Raw genomic sequence first — 15429 nt, forward strand, 5'->3', positions numbered from 1 at the left:
TCACAAAGTTACTGGAGTATAACTAGTTTTAAAAAGCATATCCTACACTAAATGATAAAAATATAGTCAAGATAAAACAGGTGACTTTGTGGTATTAAAACTGGGAGTTAGTACAAAAGATTATTTGTAACCTATATTCAGAAGCAAATGCCAGAGTTTAAAATGGAAAATAAGAGATCAAAATGAATATAACCTAGGAATAGATGTTTGATTAGAAATTGCAAGTTACTGTGTTATTAGGGGTATTAAGAAAGTCTTATTCTTTGATTTATTTTACTGTTTTGAGTGTCATCATGTGTGCAAATTCTGAAAACCACTAACTTTCTCAAACTTAATGTCTGAGGGTCTCATAAAATCAACCTAAATATTTACCTTATTAAGGCAATTTATGACACTTTAATAGGGTCTTACAGTGCCAAGGGTATGTATTATTGTGAAAGGAAAGCCTCACAAAGCTAAATAAATCTTCTTCCATACCTTGAATGATTTCTAGAATATGCTTTAAAGAAGTCATCCCTAATAGTAAGAGTAGCTCTTGGGCATTAGACAGAGTCAAATTGTTGTTAAGGATTGCTCATTTGCCTGTGGACTAAGCTTTGCCTTTGTTGTTGTTGTTGTTGTTGCTATTCCATAGTTGATTTGCTTCTCTTATAAATTCTCTGTTGTGGCCTAGTATAAATGTTGCCCAAGTCGGATATGAGATAGGGTTTGGTACTAGCAATAAGCTGTTCTGGTGACTCAGAAAAACAATGTGATTCATGATTTTTGTTAACATTTTAAAAACTTATTTGGAAAATATTCTTAAAAGTTAGCACTAGTCTCTTTTTTCCTAATTTTTTCATTTCAGTAAAAGGAAGCCAAGGTCAATTTTTTTGCTTTCCAAAACAGAGTGGGTTCAGGTAATGAAGGGTGATTTGTGATACTGTGGGCCAGCAGTCAGAAGCCCCATACTAGAATCATCTGAAGGCCATCTTTACTACAGGTCCTACCATGAATGTCACAATGAAAACATTGATCACTTTTACAGAATTTGTGAGCACAAGTATGGCAAAAAGGCATGTTCACTGGGAATTGGTGTCATAGGATGAGCTCCCAAAGAGGATGGTATAGAAGGAATTCTGGCTTAGTTTTATATAAATAGCCTGTATTTTCATGCAGGAGATAAGCACTTAAATATATATAGCCATCCACAAATTGCTGAATATGTTCAAGTTTCAGTTTTCCTCCCTAATACTATACAATATGATAAGCAGGATCCATTCGTGTATTGTGTATTACTTTGTAGCAAATCAAAACTTAATGACTGAAAACCCAAAATATAGCTAAGAACAACAATAACCACTTGATAGCTCATTGTTTCTCTGGAACTGGAATTCTGGAGCAGTTTGGCTGGGCAGTTCTGTTCCCTGTCTTTCAGGAGGTTGTAATCAGATGCGAGCTGGGGCTGCCGTTATTGAAGGCTTGCCTGGAGCTAGATGTGGCTCACTCCTGTGACTGGCAAGTTGATGCTGGCTGTTGGCAGGAGTCCCCGGTTCCTTCCCCCATAGGCCTCTTCACAGGGCTACCTGATTGAATTCTTGACATGATGGCTGACTTCCCCCGGAGCAAATGATCTAAGCATACAAGGCAGAAGGAGCAATGCCTTTTATGATCTACTTAGAAGTTGCATGTACTCAATTCTGCCATATTCTACAGGTCACACAGACCAGTCTGTCACTGTGGGAATAGATTACACAAGTGCATTGATAACAGAAGGAAAGATTCATTGGGGTCACCTTGAAAGCTGGCTATTGCTAATATGTGCATGTGCTTTGTAAACTGGACAGTGCAATACAGATGCTGAATGGCATTTTATACATACAGTGACCTAATGAACCCACGATATCACCTACATAACTGCCTTTTTTTTTTTTTACCATACTTAAAATGTCCCCAAATAGGAATTTACCTCGCAGCGTAGTATAATGCAGTGATTATCAATTCATATGCCATGATACACTTTGGAACCTCCAGCCTCACAAGTGCACCATCATATCTAGCTCACTACTTAGCTTATTTCTACTACAAGTGAGGTTAGATTACTGTTAAAGTGATGATTTTCAGAAAACGACTTAAGTTCTATGGTGCCATGTATCATTAGGTATATTTTGATACAAGAGATAAATGGTAAAGATGGTGTTTTGGGTAATGTATGAGAATTTTATCTATGAATGTATCAGAACTCAGTAAAACCCCAAGTGACAGGGGTGCCTGGGTGGCTCAGTCGTTAAGCATCTGCCTTCGGCTCAGGGCGTGATCCCAGAGTCCTGGGATCTAGCCCCACATCTAGCCCCTGGGAGCCTGCTTCTTCCTCTCCCACTTCCCCTGCCTGTGTTCCCTCTCTTGCTGGCTGTCTCTCTGTCAAATAAATAAATAAAAAATCTTAAAAAAATAAAAATAAAGTTCTTAGTAAGAAGAAAAACAAAACCCCACGTGACAAAGAGCTGGAAGGTGACCAGTAATAGTTACGTGATAGCTAGCAAACTGAGCACTGTCAGACACTCTTCTAAGGGTTTTGGAAATGCAAAACATTTAAGCCTTGCAGTAACCTAATGAGTAGTCCTGTTACAAATGAGGTAACTAGGAACAAAAAGGTTAAATATTCTGCCCACGTAATAAATATAGCGACTGAGCACTTGTGAGGCCAGTATTCAAATGCAAGTAGTCTAGACCCAGAGCAAGAGCTCAACCCTAACTCTGTATTACCTTGACTAAACTATGAACCTTAGTATTTTTTTTTTAAGATTTTATTTATTTATTTGACAGAGAGACAGCCAGCGAAGAGAGGGAACACAAGCAGGGGGAGTGGGAGAGGAAGAAGCAGGCTCCCCGCAGAGGAGTCTGATGTGAGGCTCGATCCCAGTACGCTGGGATCACGCCCTGAGCCTAAGGCAGATGTTTAACGACTGAGCCACCCAGGCGCCCCGAACCTTAGTGTTTTGCTTCCTTCTTCAACACCTCTGAAAATGAATATTCTGAACTCTTAGAAACATCAAATGCTTCAGCTCAAAACCTTGGAATTACCAGTTTTTTCCTCCACAACCCACATCCAATCTGTCTGCAAATCCAATGGCTAAAAGCCAAATTGATAAAATCTTAGATAGCCATCTGGATAACTGCAATAATTCTTTCACTGGCCTTGCTTTTTTTGTTGTTCTTTAAGTCCATGTTGTGGTCTCTCAAAACAGCCATAGTGAACTTTCTGAAACGTTAAGTCAGATCATACCACTTGCAGAAAATTGCAGTGGCTTTTTTTTTTTTTTTTGCACTGGCTTTTCACTGACGTCTTTTAACACCCTGTTTTAAACTGCAAGCCCTGCTATGTCCCCTCTCCCTGCTTTATTATCTCTGTAGCACTTAACAGTATGGATCATAACATATTTTATCTCCTTCCATTGGAAAGTATGGATCTTTGTTTCCCTGCTGATTTCTCAGTCTGCAACAGAGCTTGTCACATAGTAAGCGCTCAATACACATTGGGTGAATAAGTGAATTAATGTGTTTAACGTGTTGATTTGCATGCAAACTTAGAATCAAGATTGAGTACTGCTCACAATTAACACTTAATTGAGCACTTACTATGTGTAAACTTTCTGGGTGTTTCATTTAGTCTTCACAACCAGTTATGATGTAGCCTATTATTACCATTTTACAGAATAGAAAACTGATGACCAGAAGTCTGTTACACGGCCCGAAATTCTTCACCTGACTTGGATTTTGTTTCCCTGGAGTACTTCACAAAGGACTGAATTAAGAAAGCCTCTTGACCAGCCCTTAAGAACTGGGCTCTCTTCTAAGCAACCTGAGCTTGCGACTCTAAGCGTCCATAGCAACCGTGGCGACGTACGCCCTTGAGCAAGAACCAGAAAGCGGGATCAGGGATAAGGTCAAGCCTTCCACACTCATACACACCTACTGAATCCAGAACTCAGAACATCATATCAGAACGCTGATCTGTCCCCGGTAGTGAAGGGAATATCTAAGTTAAAACGGTAACAGGGTGACACAGTCACCTGCGAAAACACTCCGCTACCGGCACCAACAGGCTGCGGCGTGACAGGGCGGGGACCGCGCAGAAAAGGAACGAACCCTGCCTCGCGCAGCTTCCGTAGGGCGGGCTCTAGCCGGACTTATTTAGCAGCGTCCCTGCCCAAACCGGAAGTGTGGGCGGAGCTAATAAAGCGTCGGCTCCCACTCAACGGAAGTGGCTGTTGGAGGCTTTAAGGTAGCTTTAAATTCCTGGTGTCTCGGAAGCCTGCTCCTTTCAGTTGGAGTCGAGTTTTGGGCGACAGATGGCGGTGGACGTGAAGTCGCGAGCAAAGCGTTATGAAAAACTGGACTTCCTCGGGGAGGGACAGGTGAGGCTCTCGGGCAGGATTCGGAGGGCTCTGAAGGAGAACGCCGAGCCCCCTCACACCCTCACAGATTTTCTGGTGGAATCTAGAGGGCTGACCTGGCGACTCCTTTTTGGGCGAAGCTGCCCAAACGCACCTGCTAACCTCTGTGTGTACCCCCGAGGGGAGCCCCTAAGCGGCCCTGTCCTTGAAGGATAGACTGGAACGGGAAGTAGCCTGCCTCACCACGTTCCACGCAGCCCCGAATCCGCTCCAAGAACCCCGGGGTCTTCTCCAAATCTAAAAAAGTAAAAAGGCAAGCACAAACAAAAAAGTTCCCACAAACTTAGGTTATTTCTGTTTTCCTCTCTAGTTTGCCACGGTTTACAAGGCCAGAGACAAGAACACCAACCAAATTGTCGCCATTAAGAAAGTGAGTTACCGTCTGTTATTTTTCCTCGAGTCTCTGAAGATGTCTATGTATGAGCTGATGCCTGGGCTTTTTTACGACTCTTGACCGTGCTCTGCTAATGAGATGTTTCTGTCATTTTCAGAAAAACAGATTTTATTAGTGTCTTGTGTTCCAGGATGGAACTCAGGTTCAGCTAGTTTTGTCGTTGTTCCATTAATTGGAATTGAAATGAAGAGGAAGCTATGTGTTATGTTTGCTTTATAAACTCAGACGTAGGCAAGGGGAACAAGTACCGATCTGTTGAGTCCTCAGAACTATTTAATGCCGTGATCTTACCAGGTCGCGGTTTCTGCCACACCTGCATCTGTCGTGTGTATCTCTATTTTCTGTGTACAGATTGTCCTTGAAAGGCTTTCGTGAGCATTAACATTGATATGCGTTTTTAAAAAATGATTTTAGTAGCTTCTTTCCTTGGCATTCATTCAAGAAACTTGGGTCATATGTAGCTAATTTTCTACATGTCAGGCACTTTCACTTACATTCTTTTCATTTAGCCCTCAAAATAGCCATGTGAAGTAGGGAAAGTATCCCTATTTTATATTTGAGATACCTAAGACTAAGAGAGATTGAGTAACTTGTCAAAATGACACAGATACTAGTTGCTAGCACTAGGATTTAAATCCAGGTGTTTTGCTGCCAGGTTGCTTGTTCTTTGCTATGCTACTGAAATTAGTAATCCTCTCGGGAGGTTTTTGTCACATCTCAAGGTCTGATGGTGGGGTAGGTGACTTCCACCTCCTTATTTTATTTATGTATTTATTTATTACAGATTTTATTTATCAGAAAGAGAGCGAGTAGGGGGAGTGGCAGGCCAGAGGGAGAAGCAAGCTCCCTGCTGAGCAGGGAGCCCCACGTGGGGCTGGATCCCAGGACCCTGGGGTCGTGACCTGAGCTGAAGGCAGATGCTTAACCAAGTGAGCCACCCAGGTGTCCTCACCTCCTTATTGTTCCTGTTGCTATTTGAATCTATTTCTCCTTCAACATTCTTAACTCCTTTGAAGCCTAGTCCCCTGATTGACTTACACCTGACTCCCTGTCACCCTCGCCACAATTATTCCTGCTGTTATCTTTTTACTTTTTCTGATTTCTCTCATTTCCGACTTAAATTCTGTAATCCAGCACTGTAGCTACTCCTGTGTAAAAAGCCTTATCTCTTCTGACCCTTTCTAAAGTTATCTTTCTGATTCTACCCGTGGTTCATTATATTCTAGCCACACTGACTTTTCTGTCCCTTGAACACATTAAATTCAGTGCATTCCTGGGATCATTGAATTTGCCTGCTAGTATATTTTTCCTCTAAAACTTGTGAAGTTTTAGATCTCACTCGAATGTCTCCCCCACATAGAGACTCTGGTCGCTCTAGTTAAAATAGCTGTTCCTCCCTATCTCCCTAGTGTTCCTTGCCATATTTCTCTAATTCAAATGTTACAAAGATAACATTTATCAAAATCTGAAATCCTTTTATCGATGAGCTTATTGTCCATTTACTTCCACTCAAATTATACTTAGGATGGTGTCCAGTACATTTGTAGACATTCATTAAAAATGTATTAACCTAAAAAAAGAAGTATTAACCTGATACAATCGTTCATTGTTGGCATACTGAGTTATGTAGTTGTTTGGAAGTCCTAGTGGGGTTTGTTTTGTTTTGTTTGGGGGTGGTTTTGCTTGTTTTTAACGTAAGTTAGGATTTAGAATCCATCCTGTTTCTCTCTCTCTCTCTTTTTTTTCTTTTTTAAGATTTTTATTTATTTATTTGAGAGTGGGGAGAGGGGCGAGGAAGCAGCAGATTCCCCGCTGATTAGGAAGCCCTACTCTGGCCCATTCCCACTACCCAGAGATCTTGACCTGAGCCCAAGGCAGACCCTTAACCGACTGAGCCACGCAGGTGTCCCTCCTGTTTCCCTTCGATAGACTTTTATCCCTTGAAGGTTACTCACAATGGAATCTTCTTTTACATTTAATTTTTATTACAAATAATGCATCTTTTTGGTTTTAAAAATCAGTTAAAAGGCCCAGGCTTTTTAAGGTGCTTGGTTCCTCTAGCCCTGTTTTTCACTCCTTAGAGCAATCGCTTACAACTCCTATAGTTTTCCTCTGGCATTTACTTCTATTTCATTAAATAATGTGCTTGCTCCTACCTCATTTTAGACATTATCTAGTCTTTCTGCTATAAAGTTTTACACTTGTTCATTTACTAACATTTATGTTTAATTTTACAAAAAAATGAATATTCTGTGTTCTTTCACCTATTGTATCTTGGACTTTTAAAGTATGTTTAGAGGTTAGTGGAATATTTCATTTCTTTTGAAATTTATAAAAAAATTAAATATCATTGATCTCTACCTCACCTTTTTAAAAAGATCATACTCAATTTATGTTTCTTCCATTTATTTAACCAATCCTCTATTGGGCCTTTTAGATTATTTCTCTGGCTGGCTGGCTGACTGCCTGCCCTCCTGCCTGCCAGCCCACCGCCCAGCCTACTCCCCCACCCCCCATATGTAAATATTCTTTTTCAGTTTTTCAGAATCAGCATTATTTCTGAAATCTTCTACATGGATACATGTAGATGTGGTTTATTTATGGTTATTGGTGATTAGATTCCATCATATAACTACACTAAAATTTGCACACTTATTCTATTTTGTTATTTTTTATGTTTTCCTTTAATTTAGCCCTACAGCCATGACTATTCATGTGAGTTTCTTTAGAGAATATATCCATATTTGAAACCAACTGTGAATTGTTTTTTTAGGGAATATACAGCATCAGCCTCACCACATATTGTCAGATTGCTCTTCAAAGTGGTTGGACTAGTTTAACCTCCATCCACATTCTTACCATGTTTGTATTGTCAGATTTTACAACATTTGTCCCTTACCTGGATCAAAGTTGGTTTATGATTGTTTCAACTAACAGGTCTCTGAATACCAGTTAGATTGATCATCTTTTCTTAGATTTACTGCCTTTTAAGACTTTCTCCTACCAGTTTTTCTGTTAGGGTGCTTAAATTTTTTTCTTTCTATTGGTTAGTGGAATTATTTATTATATTATGGACATTGATCCTTTGTCAGAAATTTGCACAGCAGGTATCCTCTCCCAGTCTTTGGCTAGACTTTTAGTTTATATATGGTATCTTCTGGGGTGTAGAAATTTATAATTCTGTTCTGGTTGAGTTTATCCATTTTTTTCCTTTATGGGTTTCCTTTTTGTCTGCTTGCCTACCTCCAGTTTATTAAGGATTCTATTTTCTAAAAATTTTGAATTATTGCTGCTCACATTTAGGTCTTTATTCCATCTGGAATTAATTTTTCTATTTTGTGTAATATGGAGATCCAGTATTTTTTTCCTTGCTGTCCCAGCATTATTGTTAGTCTGTCCTTTTCCTGGTGAGTTGTTATGCCAAGTTCTGGATTTAGTTGTAATGCCAAGTTCCAGTATACACTTGGATCCATTGCTGGGCACACTGTTTTTTTCCATTGATTGATTTTTTTTTTTTCCATCTCTGCTCAGATACTATAGTGTATTTAATTACTACTGTCTTTCAAAAGCCTTGAAATCTGATAAGTTAAACATACCTGTTTTTCTTCAAAATTATCTCAGCTACTTTATCTGCCAGTTGGGAAATTTCAAACAATCGGGGGAATTTGGTATGAACTAAGTTTTACATACTGCTATGGCATGATTATTAATTTTATTAAGTATGAAAATGGCATTTTGAATATGTAAGAAAATGTTCTTTTAGAGATGCCTACTTAAGTACATGGGGATGAAATGACATGAAATCTGAGGTTTGTTACAAAACATTTTAGCCAGCAGAAAAGGGAGGATGAATAATGAAGTTAAGTGTGGCAAAATATTGATAGTTGTTTAATCTGGGTGATGAAGTAGATGGCTTCGTGAAACTAATGTATTTTTATTGTGTTTACAAAATGTAAAAATTTTTAAAATTGTTCTTAGCTCCTTACTTTTCCATGTGAAGTTTAGAATTGATTTGTCAGTGTTCTTTAAAAAATGCTGTTGAGCTTTCGATTTGGTTGCATTGAACTTAAAGAAAATTGACATACTTATGATTACTGAGTCTTGCTATCCATGAATGTGTTGTTTATTTTGGTCTCATTTTTAAGGATGTTTTAATATTTTTTTATTATTTAGTTTTGGAAAGCTTTGCACATCTTTCGTTAGATTTATTGCTGAGTGCCTTATATTTTTTGGTGCTATACTAGTTTACCTTTAAGTAAAAAGTTGTGTTTATAGTATGTAGCTGGGGGATATGTATATATTATATCTTTTAATCTATTTTTATCATTACCAAGAATCTTTTTTTTTTTTTTGTAATTTTAATTCCAGCATAGTTAACATAAAGTGTTACATCAATTTCAGGTGTACAGTACAGTGATTCAGCAGTTCTATACATTCGTCAGTGCTCATCATGATGTGTAGTCTTAATCCCCTTCACCTATTTTCCCCATCCCCCCACCCACCTCCCCTCTGATAGCCATCTCTTCTCTATAGTTAACTGTTTCTTGGTTTGTCTCTTTTTTCTGTTAGTTTGTTTTCTTTCTTAAATTCCACATATGAATGAAATCATATGGTATTTGTCTTTCTCTTCACTTAGAGTTATATCCTCTAGATCCATCCATGTTGTTGCAAATGTCAAGATTTCATTCTTTTTTGTGGCTGAGTAATATTCCAGTGTGTGTGTGTGTGTGTGTGTATGTGTGTGTACACACACACACATACACCACATCTTTATCCATTTATCTACTGATGGACATTTGGTTGATTTCATAGTTTGGCTATTGTAAATAATGCTGCAGTAAACATAGGTTGTATATATCTTTTTGAATTACTGTTTTTGTATTCTTTGGGTATATACCCAGTAGGGGAATTACTGGATCATATGGAAATTTAATTTTTAATTTTTTGAGGAACCTCCGTACTGTTTTCCCCCTGGCTGCACCAGTTTGCATTTAGCTGGGAGATTTTATTTTTATTTATTTATTTTTTTAGAATTTATTTATTTATTTGACAGAGAGAGAGAGAGCCAGTGAGAGAGGGAACACAAGCAGGGGGAGTGGGAGAGGAAGAAGCAGGCTTCCAGCGGAGCAAGGAGCCTGATGTGGGGCTCTATACCAGGACCCTGGGATCATGCCCTGTGCCGAAGGCAGACACCTAATGACTGAGCTACCCAGGAGCCCGGAGCTGGGAGATATTTTTAGAGGTAGACTAGCTGTGTTTTTCCAGAAGTAATTGGTTTTTGGGGGTTTTTTGGTTTTTTTTGTATTTTTTATTACATGTGGTTATTGTATAAAGCAGTGAGTAAGAGACTGGTGTAAGCATGAACCTATTAATGCAATTTGCTAGGCTTTTTTTGTTTTGTTTTGTTATGTGTATTAAGAGTAACAACAGTTTAACCATTTTTTGTACCCATCATAATCTGTAATTTTGCTTTTTGGATAATGTGTTCCCTAAGAACGTGTCATTGGGTATGTTAAACATGTTATTTTATGTTTATGTCATATATTTCCTCCCAAGTAGGCTAACTTGAAGTGATTTTTCTTGTTGTTTATTAGTATGCCCTCAGTTACTTTTCCACATTTAGTATTGAAAAGGTAAAGAAGACATTTATTTTCTAAATTCCATTACTTGAATGTAATTCAAAAACTTAGGGGGCAAGGAATGATAGGTACTTAGTCCTTTCTTATATTGTTAATTTTGTCTTTCAAATTCATGATTTCCACTCCCTTTTTGTTTACTGGCTACATATAAGTTGCTACGTGTTTTTGCTGTGTCTAAGTTTCTGAAGTGTTTATATGTATATGTATGCAAAAAGTCTAAATAATTTAACACATTTTTAATGTGTTTGGGTTTTTTCCCCCCTACCAGATAAAACTTGGGCATAGATCAGAAGCTAAGGATGGTGAGTATTCAATATAATCTGACAGAACAGGAAAAACTTTTATTCTCATTAAGGGAGTTAGCAAAGTATTAGAGTTATTGCAGGGTGATAGAAAAGTAAATTCAGGATAGAGACAGGATATTTTTAGATCCACCATTCGATGTTAAGAGTCCTATAATCCATCCAAGTCATCTGAGTAAATGTAAGGGAACAAGGTTATTAGTGGCTTGTCTTGCTGTCTTCATTACCCTTTAAGGTATTGTTGCAAACAGTTGTTTATTCTTTTTCTAAGATTCTAATTACTTTGAAAATTCAGGATACAACTTCATGGAAGTACAGAAAGCTTATACTGAAATAGATGAATGGAAGAAAACATGTTTTTACCCTTCCTCCATAGGTTTGTGCGTTAGTATCCTAAGTCTTGTTTAGTCATCAAGAACTAGTTTTTATAAAAAGGACCCATCTTCTATTTAACAGATAGTACCAGATCTTAATTTTAATTTTGAGTTCTATCCTTTGTATTGGGAAAGATATTGTATTAGCACTATTTTGCAATTAGCATCAAGAATCTGTTCCTAATATTCATAATGCACAAAGAGGAAGCTATTGACTTACTGCTTTAATGTTACACACTATTACATTGTTATTCCAGCAGGCTTCTCAAGTGATACAGTATGAAGTGAATACCTTTTTTCACCATTTATCATAGTCATTGTTAAGCTGTTTTAAAAATAAGGTAATATAAAAGAAAACCAGATGTCAAAAAAAATTGTCAAAATAACCCTTATTTTTCTGTAAAATATTCACTGCTATTTCTTGAAAGATTAACCTATAGCAAAAAATATGTTTGTAAGATTTGAGATGTCAGAATTTTCACATTTTGCTTTGTCTTTTCATATAGGTATAAATAGAACAGCCTTAAGAGAAATAAAATTATTACAGGAGCTAAGTCATCCAAATATAATTGGTGTGAGTATGATCTGAGTTGTTTTTGGGATTTGGGATCCTGTCATTTCTGAATGTGGTAGATGTTGATTGAAGGCTCAGCAAGATGAATTGTTTTAGGTGAACCTTGCAAAAAAGCTTTAAAGTTTATCAGGCTAATATGTATTTTCTATTCTGATTGATTCTTTAGGCAGTGTCTTTTTTTTTGATTTTATAATTTTTTTATGATTTTGTTTATTTATTTTGACAGAGAGGGAGAGAGTGCACACAAGCAGGGGGAGGGGCAGAGGCTGAGGGAGAAGCAGACTCACCGCTGAGCAGGGAGCCTGATGTGGGCCTCCATCCCAGGGTCCTGCGGTCATGACCTGAGCCGAAGGCAGACGCTTAACCAACTGAGCCACCTAGATGTCCTTAGGCAGGGTCTTTAAAACTATTACAACTGATGAAATAAATTTAATATTGGCATATGGCCTCATTTTGTCAAAAATCATTTTGAAGCCCAGAGAGCCCTAGCATGCATAAGACCTTGAGTAAGCTCCCCTACAACTTGGTACCATAATTCCACCTCAAAGGGTTGTGGTAAGACTGCTTAATTGATTGAATGCATGTAAAGTACCTGGAAATAGAGCCTGGCACAGAGGGTGCATTCAACGAATGATAGCTGCTACTGCTGTTTTTAGGATTTTCTTAAATACTGAGCCTGGAATTGGAGACTGAGGTGAGGTTTTCATTAATTTATTTCTTATTTATAACTCTCAAATTTTTGGAGGAGAGCTTAAGTATTTAGTGACTTTTTATTTATTTTTATTTTTATTTTTTTAAAGATTTTATTTATTTATTTGACAGAGAGAGACAGCCAGCGAGAGAGGGAACACAAGCAAGGGGAGTGGGAGAGGAAGAAGCAGGCTCTCAGCGGAGGAGCCCGATGTGGGGCTTGATCCCAGAATGTTGGGATCACACCCTGAGCCGAAGGCAGACGCTTAACGACTGCGCCACCCGGGCGCCCCTATTTAGTGACTTTTTATTTTTTATTTATTTTATTTTTTTATTTTTGTTTATTTTTTTTTAAAGATTTATTTATTTCTTTATTAGACAGAGACAGCCAGCGAGAGAGGGAACACAAGTAGGGGGAGTGGGAGAGGAAGAAGCAGGCTCCCGGTGGAGGAGCCTGATGTGGGGCCCGATCCCAGAACGCCAGGATCACGCCCTGAGCCGAAGGCAGACGCTTAACCGATTGCGCCACCCAGGCGCCCCAAGTGACTTTTTAAATATAGTAAAGTTTAGGTGCACCTAGGTGGCTCAGTGCATTAGGTGTCTGACTTTGGCTCAGGTCATGATCTTTTGAATCCTGGGATTGAGACGGCATTGGGCTTTCCGCTCAGCGGGGAGTCACCTTCTCCCTCTCCCTCTACCCCTCCCCCTGCTTCTGCCATTGTGTTCTCTGCCTCTCTCAAATAAATAAAATCTTTAAAAAAAATAAAGTTTAGTATTTTAGGGCCTCAAATTACTAATTCCTAGCAAGAAAAAGGATAAATGTCAAATTTAGTAAGATAATTCAAATTTAGCAGGGAATTATCGGCAGTCCACATGCCTGTTTAAATTTTTAAAAATTACTTTAGTTGGTATAATATTTTCCAGTATTTTACAGAAAATCATATTTTTATTTATTTATTTTTTAATTTTTTTTTTGCAGCTCCTTGATGCTTTTGGACATAAATCTAATATTAGTCTTGTGTTTGATTTTATGGAAACTGATCTGGAGGTAAGATTAAGATTGCTAGAGGACTTTCTTTTCACTTTTTATTAAAAGAGAGCCTAAATCTTTATTTCCTACTTTTGAAGATGCTGTTAGTCAAAGGAATGTTTAATTTTGTTGAAATGTGAATATACTCCTATGTGAAGGAGCTTCTGAATCATTTAGCCATATTCCCAGTGTTAGATACAGAGATTTGGATTTCAGAGCATTTCTGTCTATCAAATTCCCTATGCCTTATTGACATTATTTTTAGAGAAATTAATATCAGGCGTTTGAGAATTTAGAGTTCATTTTCCATATTATCATAGAATATCCTTCATTTGAAAGCCAAGTTTTTAATTTTATTTTTGAGAAAATAAGATCTAATGCTTTTCTTTAATGTTAATTGAATCTCAGAAACTGACAATCCAAGGATATTGAACAATTGAAATTCTCAAACACTGCTGGTGAGAATACAAAATGGTGTAGCTAGTTTGGAAAATAGTTTGGCAGTTTCTTAAACAGTTAAATACACAGCTAAAGAATGATCTGGCAATACCACTGCTAGGTATTTATCTAATAGAAACCAAAATATGTCTACACAGAAATCAGTTCGTAAACAGATGTTCAGCTTTATTCATTATTGCCTAAACTGGAAACAAATCCAAATACCTTTCATCTACTGAATATATAAACAAACTGTGGTATAGCTATAAAATGGAATACTGTTTGGGGATAAAAAGAAATGAACTGCTCATACATAAAACAGTATAGAGATACACTGGAGATATATTGTGCTGAATGAAAGAACTCAGGCTCAAAAGGCTATATATTGTATGATTCCATTTATATGATGTTCTGGAAAAGGCAAAACTAAAGAAACAGATCAGGTCAGTGGTGGCCAGGAGTGGGAGTAGAATGGAGTATTGTGTATTAGAGGGGCCTGAGGCGATTAGGGTGGGAGTGGGAGTTAAAGAACTCTGTCTTAATTATGGAAGTGGTTACACAACTGGATGTCTTTGTTAAAACTCATGGAACTGTGCACTGAAAAGGGCATATTTTCCCTAAATCTGGTTTGTTTGTTTGTTTGTTTCTTTCTTTCTGTAAATGGGATTGTTCTCTTAATTTCTCTTACTGTTACTTCATTATTAGTATATAGAATTGCAACAGATTTCTGTATATTGATTTTGTATCTTGCATCCTTACTGAATTCATTGATCAGTTCTAGTAGTTTTTTGGTGGAGTCTTTAGGGTTTTCTATATATAATACCACATTGTCTGCAAATAGTGAAAGTTCTTGCCAATTTGGATACCTTTTATCTAAATCTGATTTCTAAAAAAAGAAAATGGGAACTTTTAGCTAATGTAACTTACAAGTTTAGGAATAAATTGGCTTTAAACACAGCTCTCAAATAATGCCATGAGAACTCAGTCTTGCACTTTAACTCAGCTCTAATTTCTTGTTTGTTGCCTTTCTTCATGGGCATAATTTCTCAGTATAGTGGCTTAGGCACCTCAGGTTATATCCTTTTGAGAGCATAATAATCTATAAGGAAAGAAGGTGCTTTGTTCCCTTTGATTCTAGGAGAAGTACTTGCCTGTTTGATTAGCTTGGCTTGGATCACATGTCCATCCCTAAACCAATCTTCTGGACAGCAGGCTTCAGTGGTAGTTGGCTTGGCTATGCGTGGGTCATGTTCTACCTCTAGAGCCCACAAGTAGTGGTCAGTCCTGTTTTAACCAGGTGGTTTCCCAAAGAAATGCTGAATGCTATTAACAGAAGAGGTTGTACATCCTGGGCAAGCAAAACAACAGATGTTCACTATGTTAATGCCTTTTAAACAAAGAAGTAGCAGAGAAAGCACAAGCAGAGATACTTTCCCTAACCACATAACTGGAAATTCTTTTTTTTTATTTTTTATTTTTATTGTATTTATTTATTTTATTTTATTTTATTTTATTATATTATGTTAATCACCATACAGTACATCCCCAGATT

General features: G+C 37.6%; 1 protein-coding gene across 6 annotated transcripts in view; it reads left to right on the plus strand.

Moving 5' to 3' along the window:
- Window positions 1-2955: 2955 nt before the first annotated feature.
- CDK7 (cyclin dependent kinase 7) overlaps window positions 2956-15429 on the plus strand; it is a 51351-nt gene continuing 38877 nt past the window's right edge. For 2 of the 6 annotated variants that reach the window (XM_011220585.3, XM_034656324.1), the window contains exons 1-5: window positions 3414-4397; window positions 4747-4806; window positions 10738-10771; window positions 11652-11719; window positions 13389-13457. In XM_011220585.3, coding sequence (XP_011218887.1) covers window positions 4332-4397; window positions 4747-4806; window positions 10738-10771; window positions 11652-11719; window positions 13389-13457 — 297 coding nt within the window. In that variant the 5' untranslated portion in view covers window positions 3414-4331. Of the gene's footprint in view, window positions 4398-4746; window positions 4807-10737; window positions 10772-11651; window positions 11720-13388; window positions 13458-15429 lie in introns of all 6 variants that reach the window. The other 4 variants (XM_034656325.1, XM_034656323.1, XM_019796034.2 and 1 more) reach the window with 4 other exon arrangements.

This window comes from Ailuropoda melanoleuca, chromosome 3 (genome assembly GCF_002007445.2).
Source record: "Ailuropoda melanoleuca isolate Jingjing chromosome 3, ASM200744v2, whole genome shotgun sequence".
Classification (NCBI taxonomy): domain Eukaryota; kingdom Metazoa; phylum Chordata; class Mammalia; order Carnivora; family Ursidae; genus Ailuropoda; species Ailuropoda melanoleuca.